The sequence below is a fragment of the Aphis gossypii genome, chromosome 2, assembly GCF_020184175.1.
Source record: "Aphis gossypii isolate Hap1 chromosome 2, ASM2018417v2, whole genome shotgun sequence".
NCBI classification, from domain to species: Eukaryota; Metazoa; Arthropoda; class Insecta; order Hemiptera; family Aphididae; genus Aphis; species Aphis gossypii.
The window spans coordinates 84,959,260-84,978,764 of NC_065531.1; the positions used below are offsets into that span (position 1 = coordinate 84,959,260).

The 19,505-nt window shown below is 37.7% G+C and overlaps 1 protein-coding gene across 3 annotated transcripts in view; it reads right to left on the minus strand.

Moving 5' to 3' along the window:
* LOC114122420 (dachshund homolog 2) overlaps positions 1-19,505 on the minus strand; it is a 118,244-nt gene that overhangs the window by 21,702 nt on the left and 77,037 nt on the right. For 2 of the 3 annotated variants that reach the window (XM_050202084.1, XM_050202083.1), the window contains 4 exons: positions 13,167-13,246; positions 12,847-13,056; positions 11,912-12,124; positions 6,283-6,366 (listed from right to left, as the gene is read on the minus strand). In XM_050202084.1, coding sequence (XP_050058041.1) covers positions 6,283-6,366; positions 11,912-12,124; positions 12,847-13,056; positions 13,167-13,246 — 587 coding nt within the window. The remainder of the gene's footprint in view (positions 1-6,282; positions 6,367-11,911; positions 12,125-12,846; positions 13,057-13,166; positions 13,247-19,505) is intronic. The other variant, XM_050202085.1, reaches the window with a different exon arrangement.

A 19,505-nucleotide genomic window follows, 5' to 3' on the forward strand; every position in this document is an offset into this window, starting at 1 on the left:
ATTTTCTTCCAAGTCCAACACTTGAAAAAATCAAATTGTATTTTATAACGAGCAACCTATTAATTGCTATTGTGTTACTGTGCGATGAAATCCTTTTGAAAAGCGCTTTTGGTACATATAATATGCAAATAAATTACATATATTTGCACTGAACCATTGAACGATAATTCTTTGTAAAGCTACCCTTAAAATCTTACCAAATGACACTTAAAACCCTGCGGCTAATAATTACTATACATATGGACTATGTACCTGCGAAGGTCGAGAATTTTGGGTTCTTTGACACGGTTGCTAAAACCCGATCGGAATGACATTCGCATCGGAATTTGTCCCCTGCTCGCGCACTCAAAATGGGCAATAAACGTTATACTGAACGGATAATATATATATATATATATATATATTTATGGGTAGGGTTGATGGCCACGGGAGGGGTGGTATAAAGTGTTTTCGGGTGTACGTGGCCTGTGTAAACAAGACTTTCTGCGGAATATTTCGCACGGGAATTAATGAGCAAAAGGGGATGGAGACGACGGTAGAGAAACAATAAAACTGAGATATACGCAGTGCAATATGTATGTGTATACAGTATAATATGAATATAGCGAGAGGCTCGCCTTTACGACGGGTCTGCCACCACTGTCGTTCACCCTGCCCTTTTTGTCCATCCATAAAATGGTCACACAGTGTAACTTTAATAATTTATATTTCCATATAAGAGGATTTCCCCTCCGTCCCACATCAGTAACAACAGCAGATCAGTGGCCGGGTGTGTGGTTGTGGCGGGTGGGTAAAATGGGCTTGGAATTATTTTATAATGCTTATTTATGCGAGGCGCTTTACTTCAGAAGTAGCGCATTAAAATCTCAGAGACGTAAGTATTCGAAAGGCAATAACGAAACCGCCATTGATCCCCTCCGCGGTACAGTATTGTTACGCGCACATATTATTATTTACTACGTATAGAAAAATCAAAATCTAGCTAGACTAATGGGTTTACAAAGGTACATAAATATATAATATATTTATACTAGTAATATCGTAACAGCGACCTGATAAACACTCATTGCCGCGTATTTTTAATCCTATGAAGAGAACGTATATCATTTATTTAATTTATTTATTATAATTACAATATGGTATAAATGTAACAATGTAATAGAAATAGTTTTCGCCGTAAATCGAACTGTGTGCCGATTGCTTGGATCACACGGTGTCCTGCGACGTACTGGTGTAATACGCGTATACACTATATACGTAAGTCAAAATCACTGTCAAAGAAAATCGTATACCGTGGCGCGTGTTTGTGTGTGTTTATGTTAATCGTGTTTCAGTGATCGTCTACGACTAAATAATATTATGTAATTGGGACGTCAAAAATTTCGGATGGCGTGAATTCGATTCCCTCGCCCGCATGAGCGTCAATGAATATTTAACGACCCACCCCCGTCTCCTGCGCTAAGCGTGGACCACGGTCCGACGAGGTGGTGATTTTGCATCCGTGAAATTATCACAAAGAAACTACGAACTGGGCTTTTGATGTGCTCGACTTCGATTAAAATCGCGTTATTATTAAATCCCGGGCTCGCCTCGACGCGACAAAAGGTTGCTACCCGCACCAGCAGGTTTTGAAACGTAAAACGCGCGCGCCCTGACCAAAGGTCACACGAGCTACGGTCCGTAGACCACAACGCCGTTTGACATCTCTTGTTTTCAGTATAGAAACCCCCCGCGGAACGAACGGGACCGGACATCAAAGCTCGAAGAGTCGGATTGCTATGACCGACGCCACCAACTGAGTTTCGAGTTAAGTGGGCGAGCGTAAATACACACACACGTACACAATGGCGCAAATAGTTGTAGGTTTCCGTGGAACGCGTACACGCCAAAATGTAACCTAACAACAACAGTAATAATAATATTGTAATAGTTTAAGTACGACGCCGTTTCAAAACTCTACGGTACCGGCTTAGACGCATCCAGTAGTACCGACGTGTGCTGTTGATTGCCTACGCGTGATGCCTTGTGTATTAGTGTGAGTGTTATACCACCCGACGTAACGGACTTGCGACGGATATACTTCCGAGATTTACTTGTGTATGGGAAAGTTACGTACTTTCCCTGCTCGCCCCGTCGCGATTTTACCCACTCCAACCTGCGTTTGAAGTACGAGGGTTATATTATTATTATTATTATTATTACCGCCGTGGTATACGCGAGGCGTTTGGTTATGATGCTCTGTGCGTGCCGAGCCCGGTAATGATGATTCATGTTTGAATATTTGCGGCAGTTAAGTCTCTTCGAACGATAATATAAACTTTCTTACCCTGCCACCAAGACTCGATCGAGTCGACGGTAGCATTAAAAGTACGCGACGTTCGATGTGTACGTGACTTGCGAGCGGAAGCGGATTTTTAGATGTCACGCGGCCGACCGGAAACGCCTGTGAAACGTAACTAGACACCCCTTGATAAGTCCTCTCGTCTGCCCGTCAGTAATCGACTCTGGTGTGTTAATTGCGAATGCTACCAGAATGCATAAAATCGATATTTATAATAAAAACGCAAATTTGCCATTAAAAATAGCATCGGTGGCGCCGCCGATCTAGAAATTACTAAATGCACTTTAGGATAGTGAGTCAGTGAGTATTACGATATAATACCTATATCATAGATACATTATAAAAGATGAAATTTAAGGAGACTGTAATGATCGCATAACAGTAGCAATTCGATACAAAAACTGAGTCCATTGTCATAGTATACGATTGATTCAGTGAGATCAGTACTACAAACATTAATTTAATGCTTTTTCAATCCCGACATACGGAGTGCGGCGTATACTATTACTGAGTATATAATATAATAATAACTACGACTAGTTTTTCTTATATCAACAACAATGTATAAATATGAGGTGGGTATTATTCGATAATCGACGATGGACAGTAATATAATTATTATAAAAGTCGTATATTTGAACCAGACTTGAAATTGTCTAAATAGATAAAATTACTTATATGTATACTAAACAAATCGACGGCGAGTTATTATATTTCTAATACAAGAATACACACGCAAATATCGGAAAACTAAAGTCTCAAGTTTTTGGATTTTTTTTTGTAAACGGTAACGCTTCGTCAATATCGGTATACTCGTATTATGATTTTATGGTTTTTTTTTTTTTTTTAATTTAAACATTGAAATAAAACTAACAGCTATATACTTATAATAGGTATAATCTGGTGTAACCTACCAGTTTAATGATTGCCTATGAATTAATATGATGCGTTTTATCACCGCATTAATATCTGGAAATTACTGAGTACAATAATAATTACTAGCTATAGAAAAGAGGGTCAGGAATTTTACCCTCGGACAAAACAGAAAAAAATATGTCGGCATAATACGCTCGCCATCGTCAACAGAATATTATATTATATTATATAAAAACACAGTGGAAACGGTTTTTAATAAAAGAAATTTCGGTGTTTCGGACCAAACCGCCGGGATACATAGTGGCGGGGGAGGGGTACTTTAATTACATTTATTGCATTCCACACCCGAAGGAAAAAATATTGATGGCTACGCACACGGCAATATGAACGACGGATGGCTTCCAATCTCCCTTCCATTGTCTTCGGTTAATTACGGGGAAGCGCGGAAGAAAGGGTTAAACACAGACCCGTTGTTATTATTAAAACGTTTCCATATCTCTTTTTGATCTCCACTTTTAGTCACCACCACCCAACACCCCTCACCACGAACTCTCTTGCCGGCATTTCCATGTAATAATAATTGTTTCATATTTGACGTAATACGACCAACACGAAAATATCAATATCCTCCTTCAACGCCCGCCACACCACCCACGCACGCGGCCCAGAGTTAATTATTACGAATATGCGGGGCGATGGCTGCTTGGTATTTATGCTGCAGAAACGGAAAAGAAAAAATTTTATGGTCCGCCTGAAGCGGAAACGACCTTTGGAAATGTCAGTGGCGGCTAATAGTAATAATAAAACGTAAGAAAAGGGTATTTAAATAGATATATATTATACATACAGCTTACGTATACACAGACGGTATATAGTGATCATTGGCTTTTCTTGACAATGGTTATTATACGGTATGGTTTCTATTGTCAGTGTACGTGTACAAGACATTGAAGCGTACGTCCCCTTTGGTAGTAAAACAAAAGGCCAACAACTCACGATTGATTCACAAGAGCATTTACGAGGGTGTAATTTCTTTTTATTCAGAAACGTAAATATCAATTATCTAATTAAAACTTAATACTTCCGGACAATAAACTACGTCAGCGATGTTAAAATCGTTTGAGGAATTACGTAGAAACGGTTTCTGTATAATATAGAACTATAGAAATATAGAGTGTCACTGCAGCTAAGAATAGCAAGGCCGTAAGGGGTAAAATAATTTAGTTAAAAAAAAATGTTTAATAAAGTTTATTGTTTAATTGTAATTTTATAACATTATTTCAAAATTACATTTTTTAAATCGTATAAATTAAGATTATCAATGATATTTTTTATAAAATGTATAAATTATTTTAATACTACCAAAATTATAACCATTTCTACAAATATTTAATTTTACATAATAACGTCTTATTATTATTTATTATTTTATAATAGTTAAACTTGAAGTTATTAAGTAGTTATAAAATTGCATTAAATTTCTCTGCACAAAAATTATAGTATACCTACTATATATCGATTTTTTATAATATATGATGTTGCTTATGTTGCCCCAACTTCCAGACACAGCGTTTTCTAATAATAATATTCAAGGGTTTACGGCGAATAGGAGATGGATTAATGTTTGGCATCGTTAGCACACAACCAGTGTTGCCAATCAACTGTGTCTCTGTCAATTGTCCAATCAGCAGCGAGTGATTTATGCGCTCCCGCCGCCCCTTTGGGATCTAATTAGCGTTTAATTCTGAGAGATGATCGTCGCCGGCGTCGTCGTCGCCCACTCAGACGTTTCCTTAATGAAACCCTCTTCACCTCTTACCATAATTCTTCGATCGTTCTCCTCTCCCCCCCCCCAACACTTGCTTTAGTACTGTTCTACGGATAGTTGTGTATATAATAACACAAGAGAAAGGATGAGAGAGTGCAGAGATGGATTCGGAATTCAAGACGAATGAACAGGAAACTATCGATCGGCCAATTAAACCTAATCAGTCGGTGTAGATTACGTTTGAAGCAAAAGAGACAGAGTGTGAGAGATAGGGAGAGAGAATAAAATACAAAACACACAGAGACTTCCGATGAAGGTGGATAAAGGGCAGCCAAATATCTTCATAAGAGTCCAATGCACCACACTTAAAGAGACTAACCCGAAATCTATTGTCAATAAATATATATATATATGGATAGATGTATAATAAGCCTAAAAGCTTCTGTCCAACTCCCTCGCGCGTATTGCGAAGAATCGGGTTACGCGAGCATTTCAGGTGAAAGAAAAATCGAAATGATTTTTTTTCTCAATGTTATGTTTAGTTCTTGACCAGCATGAAATTCGATACGTCCAATAGACTAAATGGACTGGTCAATATAATATATGTGTATATATAAATAAAGAAAGAAGCTTTTGGGTAGTCCGCACAAATGGAGACGATACGTATACGTTTACACACTGTCAACCGATTCGGAAATCCGTATGGGGAAATCCCGGTGGCCCGTTTGTTTTATTTTATGCTAATGCGAATGAGAGACACCCCCTTATTGTTGTTGTAACACTATATATACACCTTTCGATCGTAAGATATTATATTTCTCAAGTATATGTACTTTTTTATGTTCGCACACGTATACAATATAAATATAATATCATATATTATATTTATATATATACGTATGTATATGTCATACACCATGCGTGTATGGAAGTGAAGTTTTTGTGTCAAACAGACGGTCAGTCAAGGTTCATCGAATATACGTATTTTAAATGCGTATGTGTGCGTGTTTGTGTATTATATGTGTGTGCATCTGTAAATTAGCAGCGCGTGTAACCTAATATTAAACAGGATACTCAAATTTATTGTTCATCAGTACGATTCTGAGTTTTTGACCACCCTCAACGAATTGTCGGTATTGGGACACGAAAGTAAGTAACCGCACACCCCGCAGGGTGTATTTTAGTGGAAATATTTTACAAGTTATTCAAAAAACAAAAAGCAAAAAAAAAGGGGTGTAGAGTACTTGTGTAAATAATAAACGGAAAATGAGATTTCAAGTACGAAAACATCACTTACCCCGCAGTTTTTGGGCGTCGACCAACTGTCGTTCTAGACTTCCTTTGACTTCCCTTTCACGAAGCACATCCATTTTCAACTCGGCTGCAATAAAACAAAACAAAAAAAAAACCGATTGAGTTTGATAGGTAAGTGAATTATTTGAATATTATAAAAATTATCATATTATTAAACTCGCTGACAATGGTTTTCTTAACATGTCATGTCACGTACATATTATACAGGGTATACGAGTGGTACCAATAAGACACCGCTGCAACAATGTACTATACCACCGCTATAATAGTAATAATAACAACAATAACTGTATATATACCAACTCTAGCACACCACATACACATATATGCACACAGTGTATGCATATATACCCACATATTATATGTATATTGTATATACTATATATTATATAGTCTGTATGTGTGTGTGTTCGTGCGAGAGAGGAGCTATCGATGGCTTGCGGGGAAACGTTGTGTTAATCCCGATTTGAAGGGTCGTGTCGGTTAGTCACCTAAGGCTGTTTGCTCGTGTACGGCCACTCGAGACCATATATATGTATATAATACATATATAGGTAATATATATGCATGTATATATAAATATACACAGTGAATATTTATACTAACATAACACTCGGGGAAAATACAAGAAGCACCCGCTAGCGATTTGAATAACTTTTGCCAGAGTTTCCACCCACCGTCGCCAATTCGCCGTGGAGTGCACAACGCAAAACAACACCTGGGGAAAATTGTAGTCATTTCCCTAGCCCCGTTTCACTGTAATATTTTCTTTTCTTTTATAGAATATAATAACAATATATAGAAGGCAATGTTATCGGTTTCTATAATTTGGTTAAGTTACCGCTGATCCTCCACCGTGACCACCCCGTGGTTTCTGGTCCATTAATTTCCTCGGCTGGACAATAATTTAATATTATAATATTTAAAGACGAAAAGTGTCGTGGTGAGTCTTTTTATCGGTTTATAATTCTTAGAGCGATACTAAACACGAGTGCGCGTTACGCGTCTGTTGTTTTAGTTGATATTAAATTTTTGAAAAGCCCCGATAGGAAATTATATATATAAAGCACATAATATGATAGAAGTAACAATATTGGTAATGAAAAAACGCTATGGCTACGACGATGACAAACACCGTCTCATAAATTTATTGCAGCGGAATAACGTGAAAATAATAAGTAATAACGCGAAATATCTCCCACGGCGGCTACTCGATATTATTATAATAGGTATTAATATATCGTGTCCTCATTTCAAAAATTATAACGAACGCAGTAAAATTATATGGTGATTGGCTATGATACGATTCGTTTTTGGAAACACACAATTTCCAACAACCATTATCTCAACTATATTTACTTTTTTGCACGTGTTTTATGTTTTTCGTAAAATCGTTAAATTGGACGTTAATCACGGCAAATCGGTTTACAAACGTTCTCACTCGTATGTAACACGTCACACGAAACACGTGGTACATATGATTGACGAGAAATCGTTACTGGGATCGAAAATATAAGTAGAATTAATACACGATGGAATATATTAATATTGAAGAATTTTCGAAATCAATAATACTATTATATGTATTACGATTAGATAAATATTTCGAATGGTTTAAATTTGATGACCTTAATAACCAATAGTTTAATTTATTATTAATCTACGACTGTAAACACGATTTGACTGTACAGAATGTAAGCAGGTACCTAACATATAAAAAACTCACTCTAGATTCGCATTAGGGCACTACAAATTCGTCTTAAATTAGTATGCCATTATTTTGAAACAAATAAACTATAGGAAGAATAAACTTTTAAATCTAAACGTTTAATTAACTCAGAAATAATATGATTTCGTAACCTAGACTTTGGCAGAAATTCCACCGTGTACATAGGAATATCAAAGATCTTTCTTAAGGACCTATACTCGTATACATACACTCGCTCTCCCACACCGGTTCATTGCAGGATAACACGCGTATACATTGCATATTGCATCGATGTACGTATGGTATCACGAGGACAAACGTAAGGACATCGCGCGCGCGCGCACACACATATTTATATATAATATGCATTAAACCCGTCTTGTTAGAAATATATTACTATATGGAACATTGTTGCAGTTGCAGTGTTCTCGGTTTCGTCCGATAACGGCGACGATCAACTGCACTATAATGCGTATACATCTGTTACAGGTAGTCCGGAGCACGGGCGGACGAGGTACCTATATATATATATATAATAAAATATAGTAATATATCGTGTGTACTTAAACTGTGTACATATTATGCATATATTATTATATTATAGGTGTCTCGGGCGCGATCTTCGACGAGACGCCTTCGTGTGAGGCGCGCGAGGCCGATGGAATATTTATCGAGCGCGAAAAACCGTGTCGGCAAAGTCATTACACACCGATACGCCGTTACACACCGCTTAGATGTAACGCGCTGTGTGTGCGTGCGTGGACGCGTGTACGTGTGCGCCGTATAAGTGAATATCGTTGTCGTATTTTGCTGCCGTGAGTCGCTTGCAGCTCGCACATAATAATATATTACAACGTATGAAAAAAAACCGCACACGCGCGTTGATAATATAACGCGATCGCGGTCCGTGTTACAGTCGATCGGCCGCGTGCGGTCTGTACGCTGCTGCAGTTTATGTCATTATAATATATTGGTATACTCCAGTCGTACTATTTTACGGGCATAGTAAATTTATCTCTAAAACGACATACTTTTTTGAATTTATAAAGTAATAGTAATTGAGTCCATTTAGCGTTTATAATATTCTACCGGCGTTCACCGAGCGTCTCATTCCATAATTAATAAAGGGGGTAAAAAGATTTTGTTACGAACTATATTGTGATGTCTGATATGAAATACAGTGAGTATATTGTTATTATTTGGGATAAGAAAGATTTCACAAAAGTGTTGTGATCTACGAATTTACATATATTATACGTAGCTATTAATAATTATGTATTATATATACGTTATATAAATTTGTGAAGGTCCCAAAAACGTTTAAGGACACTGTGTGTCTGTATAAAACCATATTCGCCTGAAGAGGATTATAAACTTTGATAATATAATTTCCCTAATGCCTATACTATAGGTATATCTATATGATTTTTTAATCGTGTATAATTTTAAGAATCGCGCGTGTGGATAACGGAAAACGGTCTAACATTGATTTGGATTTTTTTCCCTGTTACATCGTTTCAACATAATACCAAATCTACTAGTGTATTGACGTACTCAATCTCGTAAGTATACACCGGGCGCACGCGCTCGTTTTTGCCCCGAAACTAGCAGGCTCGCGCGACACGCAAACTCCTGCGGCGGATCGTCGACCGATGAAATTATATACACACACACAAGTCGATAGTGTAATATATTAATGTAATTTCGACGTGTGTGTGATATATGGACGACGTGTTTGGGTTCTATGACGGGCGCCTAATACGAACGCGTTTACCTATATAACGCACGTGTTTCATGAGTACCTATTATATATATAGACGGTAATAAGCCCTAATTTCGACTCGGCGGGCCTCGGAGCGCACATTTGTTTACGGAGTAATCGTTCATTCGTCGTTTTTTTTGGCCGTTCCTTCCTTCGTTCGGCTATTATATCATAATATTATATTATAAATCGTATTTTCGTGCCTCGGGTTCCGTGCGCGCACTGCAGCAATCACAACATAATACGGCCGTCGACCGAATTAAATGCCATTTCGTGAAGACGATAGACGCGCATTCTCTCCTCTGCAGCTCTGGCCCAGTATTTTCGACCAAAAACGGTGGGCGTTCCCCGACAAAATGAAATGGGACTGCGCTATAATGTGTGTCTGTACGTGTGTACGTCGGCTTGTGTGTGTGTTAAGTATACGTTTCGGAATTGATTGAAGCCCGCGCGGGAATTGTTGTTATTTAAACGCGCACGGAATTATATTTATACTATAAACATACGAAACGAAGAGAAAAAAAAACAAGAATACGTATATACACTCGAAAATCACACACATACACACTCTGAAACATATATACGCAGGTGGTGGTGATGAGGTGTCTTTTTACGTCTGTCCGTTTCGGTATAATTTCATATGTAATTTAATGAAAACGGTCGTTTTTCAAAACGATAATTTGTACGAATGATCCATTACACCCGGGCCAGGCGTACCACCGCAGTGGAGGGGAACGGCATGTTCCGTCAATACGTACGGTAGAAGAGAAGGGGGGGGCAAAAAACATTGCGTCCCATGAGAGCCGGCAGAACACGACTCTTAAAGGTCAGTTCGTGATGGGAATAAGTGGTACGAGTGGCCAATTATACAAGTGTATGCCACACCACGCGGAGTGCGGTCCAAACATACACACACACAGACGTACAATAATAATTTATACGCGCGAGCGGCGGGGAAATTGTTTTTTTTTATTATTATTTCGTGTCTCTATATGTATCTCTCTCTCTCTTTCTCTTCACTGTGTCAGGCGGTTTAGGCGGAGCTGAAATAACAGTAATCCGCGACGATTAATTTATCGCGTTATTACTATTGCGACGGCGGGCGAGTTTTGATTTTTTTTTCCGACTGGGCGTAATTAAAACGAACCCGGTTGATTTTACACGATCGTGATGTCAACCATCACGCGGATTTCACGTTTGTATCATTTAACGGTGTGTCGGCAATGATTATTGCTCTCGTTCGGCGATTTTATAATTACAACGCGGAGGACGCGGCACAGTCGAATTTATCGTGAAAGACGTTAAAGTCGCCGAACCCCACGAAACCCGTCCCGGCGTTGCCGTTGGTTCGGTTTGTTGTGTCGGCGTGTGTTTGTTTTGTCGTTTGTGCTCTCCGGCACTCTCGAACTCGCTCTTGCCCGAACTCTGAACTGTTATTCGATTTCTGACCCGTCACTAATTTTACTGAAACTGTTAGACGAGTTTACCCATCGTCTTAAATATCCTATTTGACAACTGACCGAGAAATATACGAGCAAGTAATAGTATTGATACAACATGTAAATATAATGTATATACAGATTACAGGTAGTATTTATGTTATTCAACCGGTTATGAGTCTCACGGAATGGTCGGTCGAATTCCGCATCATTTTATGAGGTTTATGAAATATCACAAACGGTATTATACATTAAGAACTACGAGTTTAACAAGAAATATCTATCTACACTGCAATAAAAAAAATACATATTATAAACTAATCGACCCATTGATTGAAACTCAACAGACCCACCAAATGGGCGGGAAGTGTGAATATATCCTAAAATGAGTAAAATGTCATTTCAACGAAATCGTTTGGCAGACGTTGTGTTACTTAACCTAGGTGGACTAGGACATAAAAAAATAAAACGACAATAGAAGTCACAACGAATTTGACATACATCTGAATATCTGCATAAAATAATTTAATTACATGTCTGCATAAGACGTTCTCTCTGAAAATGCTGACTAACAACTTATAATATATACACAATACCTAGTTAAGCCTGTTAAATAATCTTTTTGTTGCTTACGTATGTCTTATTGTCGGCCAAAACCCATTTTATTTCATTTATGTATAATATATTTTTTAAATGTCCTTACCTTTTTCGAAGTTCAACGCGCGGTCGTCATCTCGGATCTTGTCAGCGGCGGCCTTAAGCAGAGCTTGTATCTTTCGGAGAAGCGACTCAGTGGTCATGTAAGGCAAACCCATGTCCCCAGAACCGGCGGAACCAAAGTTCAACGCCTGTGGTGGAGGCGTGACGCTACCGTGCGCGCTGCTATTGCCTCCCACGTCCGGATTATCGCTGAGGTCTGAACACGTTAAACAAAAACAAATAAATGTATTATACTGTTATTAGGTGCTATTATTATTTGATTAATTTAATTGCTTGAATAGAAATTTTTGAAACCTACACCCAGCGAAAAATAATAACGGACACGGGCGTTTACTTGCACGCCGGACGTCGTTATTGGTGTTGACGATTTCAAATTGCCTTTTGTATAATGTATGACGCATATATATAATATATTATATTATCGCCTGTGCAGTATAATCGATATTGCGGTCGTATAACGTATATACAAATAACACAATATATACAAATACAAAACTAATAATTTTAATTGAACCCAAACGTACGTGATAATATAATATCCTATAAAAAGGTATTCCCATCTCAAATTACACCATCGCCGCACTACCACTACTATAACCACAATACACGTCAGCTCCCCTGCAATCCACTTTTCACTTTATTATACCGACATGATGGTTTTATATTGTGTCAAAGATGCATTCGAGTAGAACGTTCTCCGTTTTGATATCATTGTTTCCAATGATTTGTGTATAATTCGTTATTTTTTTCCGTCTGAACAATTATATTTGGTATACCCACATCTAATATTTTACATTTTACGTCTTATAGTTGAAGTATAAAGTGAACTGAGTTTAAAAAAAAAATGATATTTTTTACCATCCAAAAACATTGTTTCATAGGTACCTATATGTGTATAATAATAATAATAATTTATACCGTGATCCTTGATGTCATCTTCTTCGCCGTCGGAAATGTTGTCGTCGTCCTCGTCCAGGTCATCTTCATCGTCGACGTTTGTGTGGCCGCCCGCCGAATGATCGCTGGCTGGTCCTGAATGATCGCCTCCCGTTTTGGACAGGTTCAACACCGGGCTATGTCCTTCGGACGAACCTGCAGCATAGTGAAGAAATCGCATTATAGTCTCGTCTGTTTGGAAAACTTATAATTAGAGAAACTCATAAATAATATGTGCATTATAACTACTACACTTGACTACATATTCTGATATTTATTATGTTATTATAACATGAACGTACCGTTTTGTGATGTCAAATCCCTTGCTTTCTGATCAAAGTTCAACGCTCGATTAATGTCGCCCACTCGTTCATCGTTGGCTCTGCAAAAATTAAAAAACCAACAAAAAATTAAAAAATAAATAAATTCATAAAACTATTAAACAAGATATATACGTATACATAATAAAGATGACGTTTTATTCCACGACCATTTTCCATTAAGTTCTACTCCGCGATAAGTATACACATAAATGTATATATACATTTATTTGTACTCACATAAATAAAACATTTCGGAAATTCATCGGTGGCGGACGATGCGATTAAGACATTAAGAGTAGTAATATACAGTGTGGTGCCGGGGGACTCGAATAACCAAAAAAGTCCTTTCCGTGTGTCTTAATGAGCGAAAGCTTTTAACGTCTCAGCAGCGGCGTAGTGTATATAATATACATCTGCATATTTCGGGGGCTTTACTATCGTCAATAAATATACTTATACATATATATATATACAACACACGCAAACGCAGAGGGGCAGCGTATTTTTTTTTTTAATGCGTTTCGCTCCGCGGCGATATCACGCGTAAAAGACATTTCAAATGCGTTACATAATATAATAATGATAATACAAATATAATAGTAATAACAATAATCGTAAACGTAATAACGGCGACGCGCGACGTCGGCAATTTCGAAGGCACTGCGGCGGTGTAACAACGAAAATGACAACAATAAAAAACGGAAATGACTAATTTTCCATCTGCAGCACTCGTCGAAAATGACTGCTGTGGTGCGCATTATCGTTGTCGTCGCCCGTGCTCGTACAAATATCATTATTACATTACAATAATTATCGAGTTCGTCGTATGAGCAATATAATATTATAACAATATGATAGCGTTGTTATGTCCCAAAGAAAACGCCAATGCAATATTAATATATCATGATGATAATATTATTACACATTAGGTCGGTTCCCCGCCGAGTGGGCCGTCGTCGTCCGCCGCGGCGGAGAAAACATGCGAATATGCATCACGGGGCATCAGACGATACACGTTCCAGATGAAATCGGTCGCGTGATCGAGAATATCTCGCGAAAACCGACGAATGATATTATTATTACTACTATAACCGTTTGTAAAATATACGAATTTCCCCCGCAAACACACACACGCGGTATGTGTAGTACACGCGTAATCATAATATTAATATTATAATATCGGTGTAGGCGGCACGCCGGGAAATCATCGTCTAAGTCTCGTCTTGTGTATATATCGCATAACATAAATCAACCATTATGCACGCGCGTTATGACATCGTACAGCGCGGTCTGGCACCGGTCCCCACGTACCTCTATATACACACACACATAATATAATAATGCGCGTATTATATTTAATATACATCATCGACGTTAAATACGAGTTTTTAATTATCGTCGATGTTTTCGTCACGCGATACGCCACAATACATATCACACGATATATTACAATATATATTATTATTATTATCGTTATGATAGATGGGGTACAATATTATTATAACGTACGAGTTGATAATACGTATACATATATATACATGCGCGGAACTTCTGCTTCCGGTGCAGAAAAAGACAGTGTCGTGCGACGTATTTTAGCATTACGGACACGATAGAATAAAAAAAACAAAAACGACACAATAATATATCATATGGATATATAGGTATATACTTACGGACTCGCGTGTTTTTTTTTATACGTATTAAACATTATTAATATGCGAAAGACGGTTTTTCGATAAGGTTTCGTTTCGAAGCCAGTGACCGTGTTTTAATAACATTATAGCTTTTTATTTTTATTATACGTGTACGAAGAAAACGTCTTTAGAGACTCACCGCCGCGGTCGTAATATGGATTTCGCGTACCTATATAAAATATCACCATGTGTGTGTATAATTATTGTTAAAAAACGAGTTTTGGAAAACGACGGTGTACGCGTATCATATTTATTTCGCGCGTGTGTATTATATCGGCCACGACGACGACACTCATATTGTCTTTACATAACATATAATATTATTATAATGATGACAATGTATATAATAATAATAGCAATAAATTATTATATTATATATATGATATTCGAAGGTCTCCGTTTCCGAGAAGCAAACAGAGAGTCGTACTAGACGCGGCCGAAGAAAGGGTTCACCGGGCCGGTGTTAATATTATAAAATAATAATACATATTTCGAAACCGGTTCGGTGTAGTCGTCCAAAAAATAAACTCGCGCGCGCGCTCACACACACACATTGATGGTGTATCGTGTTCGAAGTCAAATGTACAACAACGATATCGAATTTTTGACGAAAAAAAAAGTGTTTCGTTACTCCACCAGCAGCTGGTGTGATTGCTTGGAAGCCGCGTGCGAGACTTGTTTGTCAGGAAATCTCGTCCTCCATTAAAGTACCTACATTTTAGGTGTACGACTTACCTATCTACCCGTTGCGTAAACTCGCCTTATAACCACGAAAATACGCAAAAATATGATAGTATTATCGTCGTCATTATTATAGTGATTCGTTTGCGGACGAGATTAAAATTTCGAGCCCACGCGGCGGCGTGTCCCCGCACAGATAAGTTCCGCAGGGATTTCGCTGTCGTGTATAGTATATCATTCGGTCGATCCGACTGTGCGAGGACACGTTCGCCGCCATCAACCGATAATTAATTATCGTTTATCCGCGGCCCGTTGTGGTGTATAAAAATGTATTTTATACAACAATAATATTATTATGGTAATAAGTATAATATAATACACCGAAAATATTCTCAAACGGCGGCCACGTCGTCGATTTGACGAATTCACCGCGGACACGGTTTCTTATCAGCGGGACGTCAGAAATTTGGACGTACTGGATAAATAACAAATAAAATCAAAATAAAGACTGCAGTAAAAAGAGACGGAGAAAAAGAGATCGGCAAAATTAATTCCTGTAACGTTCTTTGACTTCTTTCCCGGCGCGTGTGGAGGGTGAATTTTCATTAGTCCGCGCGCCGGAATCGCATATATTCTAATCCGTTCTTTGTGTATATATTATATCAGTAGTAGTAGTAGTAATAATAATAATAATAATACTGCACGACGAGAAGAATGTCCGGACCGCCGCCGACGCGGATAGCGGGAGCCCGCATATTAAAAGTCCTGTTTGTCTTTAGGATGTTGTTCCCTTTCATTTCCGCCGCTGGCTATATATATTGATTCAATCGGATGTTTTGATTAAAATTTAAATACACAACTCCCCTTATCATTCTACCGGCTCCGATGGGGATTTTTTTCTTCTTCTCCGTTCATTTAATCCCAACGTTATGGCCATTCGATAATAATTATGATAATTCCTCTTTTTTTCGTTTTGTCGAAACGTTTTTTTCTTTTCCTTTCCTTCGTCATTCGTATTATTAGTATATTAGTATTACTTTTTTCTTTCATCAGGGCCCACGTATAAGGTATACACTATACACGTATACCTAAATAAGTATTAGGTATACATACGTATATATACATGTATTATTACTATTTGACGATTTTTTTTATCGTCATCGAATAAACCGTTTTTTTCTCATCGCCTTTAAACGTGACACTCGCAGTAATAATAATAATAATATATATATATAAATATACGCCCTTTAATGATATATTATATTCTTCAATTTGACTAATCCTCTCGACAACGTTGCGCTGCAGCGTGTCTTTTGTTTGTTTAATAAACACGTGCGAAAAATACGACGAAAATAGTGTCGTCGTAGTCTGACGAGATGAGGTGGAAGTCCCGCACGCAGCGACGGCGGCCGCCGTCATGCTAATTTGTTGAAGGGGTTGTGATATAGGATCAACAACAGCAGCAGCAGCAGTAACAGCAACATCACATCATCGAAATCCGATTCGGAGGCGCGGTGAAACAATAATAACCCGAGAAACGGCCTCGAGGCTAGAGGGTAGTTCGTCTGCTGTGGTGGTGGTGCATTTTAGGCGGGCGAACAGTGGTGGAAGATTTTAAACTTTTGCCAGTTACGCAGAAGGGTCGAATAAGTAATAAGTATAAGATTTCTGGAGCGAAACGCCGCGGCATCGTCTTCTACCCGCTTCTCAGTCGCCGCCCGCCGTCCCTCCGCCCATCATCGGTAGGTACTATACGGTATATACGGCGTGTGTTGCCAAAACCCTTTGGGGGCTTTGCCGTTTTGAGTTATGATTATTAATACACACGTATCCTGTGTGTGCAACGCGCAAAACTCCTTACGATTATAATATTAAACTCCAACGTTCCGGACCCGGGACCATGTTAATTGAAACGAAATCTCAGATTCGTCGGCGGCCGGTCGAGTGTGGCATAGCAAGGGTGGATGTACAAGAATGAGTGAGAGGGAGGAACGCAGAGAGAGAGGGTGAGGGAGTAAGAAAGAAAGAGAGAGACAGACAGTGAGAGAGTCGGAGAGGATTTAATATTAAATTAATCGACATAGACATACGCACTGAGGTGGTGGTGAAGGTGGGTATGAGTGCATATATACATGTATATATTATAATGTGTTTACGGAAAGTTTATGCGTAGTCTGTTTGTATGTGTTTATGTGTGTGTATTCGCAGATGATCGAAAATCCGACCGGACGGATTCCGGAATCAGCGGGCGTGTAGGTATATATAGAATTATATTATATAGCTGCCTGCAGTGGTAGTGTGCTGTTGGATCGGCGGAGGTACAATAATTAGGCCTGCCGTGATTATTATCGAATAATCATGCCGGAGGCGATAAAACAATGTTTCGCAATTCATTAACTCTAACAGCAGCGTAGTACGTCCGCCGTCACAGCCGCAATGATTTATATTAAATAATATTAATCGCATATATGTGTGTTTGGTGAATATAACCTGATATTGCATACTCGCACAATTTATATACGCAGCTACAACACTCGACATATAAAATAATAATAATATTAAATACGTTATAATGTACGCTACGCTCTTTGCACTATTTAATTTTCCATCACCAGTATACGAGTGCATAACACAATATGGTATGATAATAAATTTCTATAGTATAGGTATTCAATTTACAAATACATACTACAATTTAGTTATGTCTCGTTTGCAGGATAATTTCTAGACTCCTTTGGCAACCGGATAGATTATTTTTAGTGCGAATTTATCAATATTCACAATGATTTTATCACCATAATATCCACACGCATATTATTATATTCAACAAAAGGTTACGCTATTATACATTTTACTCACCGGTTGAAAATTAAAATATTTGAAAAAATGTTATTATTAATATCAATATTAGTTACAACATTTTGGACTGATATGTCGGTGTATATACAATATACATATTTTCAAAACGTCATTTGAAAGAATTTTATTAATCTAAAGTAGTTAGGTAAGAGTTAAATAAATAATATTTTTGTAATAGAATAATATGAGAAGGTCCAAATGAACATTCATTCGTAGACATCTATAATATGAAAAAAAAAAATGTTTACATTTCTTGATTATTTCTTCGAGAGTCGATCGGTGGGCACATTATCTGATCGAACGTCATGTCATAAACTCGTAGTTTCAGAACAGAATACAGTTCCTAATTAGAATTACTTTCAATGTCATTCCGAACGATTTGTAAGTGACGTCCAGATTTTTAATGGGAAAGTTTCGTACGCCCCGGAGCACATTCCTTTGAGACTACTCGTAAAACCGAATTTGTATACATTTAAAACAAGATTATTAATTTCTTTTCCGAGGGTTAAAAGTTCAAAGCGAGAAAGAGGGAGTTAATTATTAAAACGGATTCGGTACGGAGGGAATTAAAACGCGAAACGAAACTGAATTTTTGGTTTTGACAGTATAAAAGGCAATCGACAGCGTTGGCGGCGGCGACGGAGGCAGTATACAGCAGCAGACTTTTTACAAAAGCCTAAGTACGATTATTATTATTTTTACCTCTGAAATCGAACTTGACTAAGAACGTAAGTATAATATAATATAATATCGTAAAACTCCAAACACGTTTCGAGTATAACGTTATAATATATAGGTAGGTAAAACGATATTTTATCACTGTATATTATCATTATGTTATTATTCGTCTGGACAAACGTGTGCATATAATAATAACAATAATAATGTATATTATAACATTATTACGTATATATATACACACATTATAATATACAATACGCGTTTTCGACGATCGCCCACCCGGCGATCCATTATTATAAGTTGTATTTTTTTCTCCAATATATAGAGCGTATATTTTATACACACAAATATATAATACAGATAGATTTGTGTCGACCGATAACATATTTCGATCGGAATGACA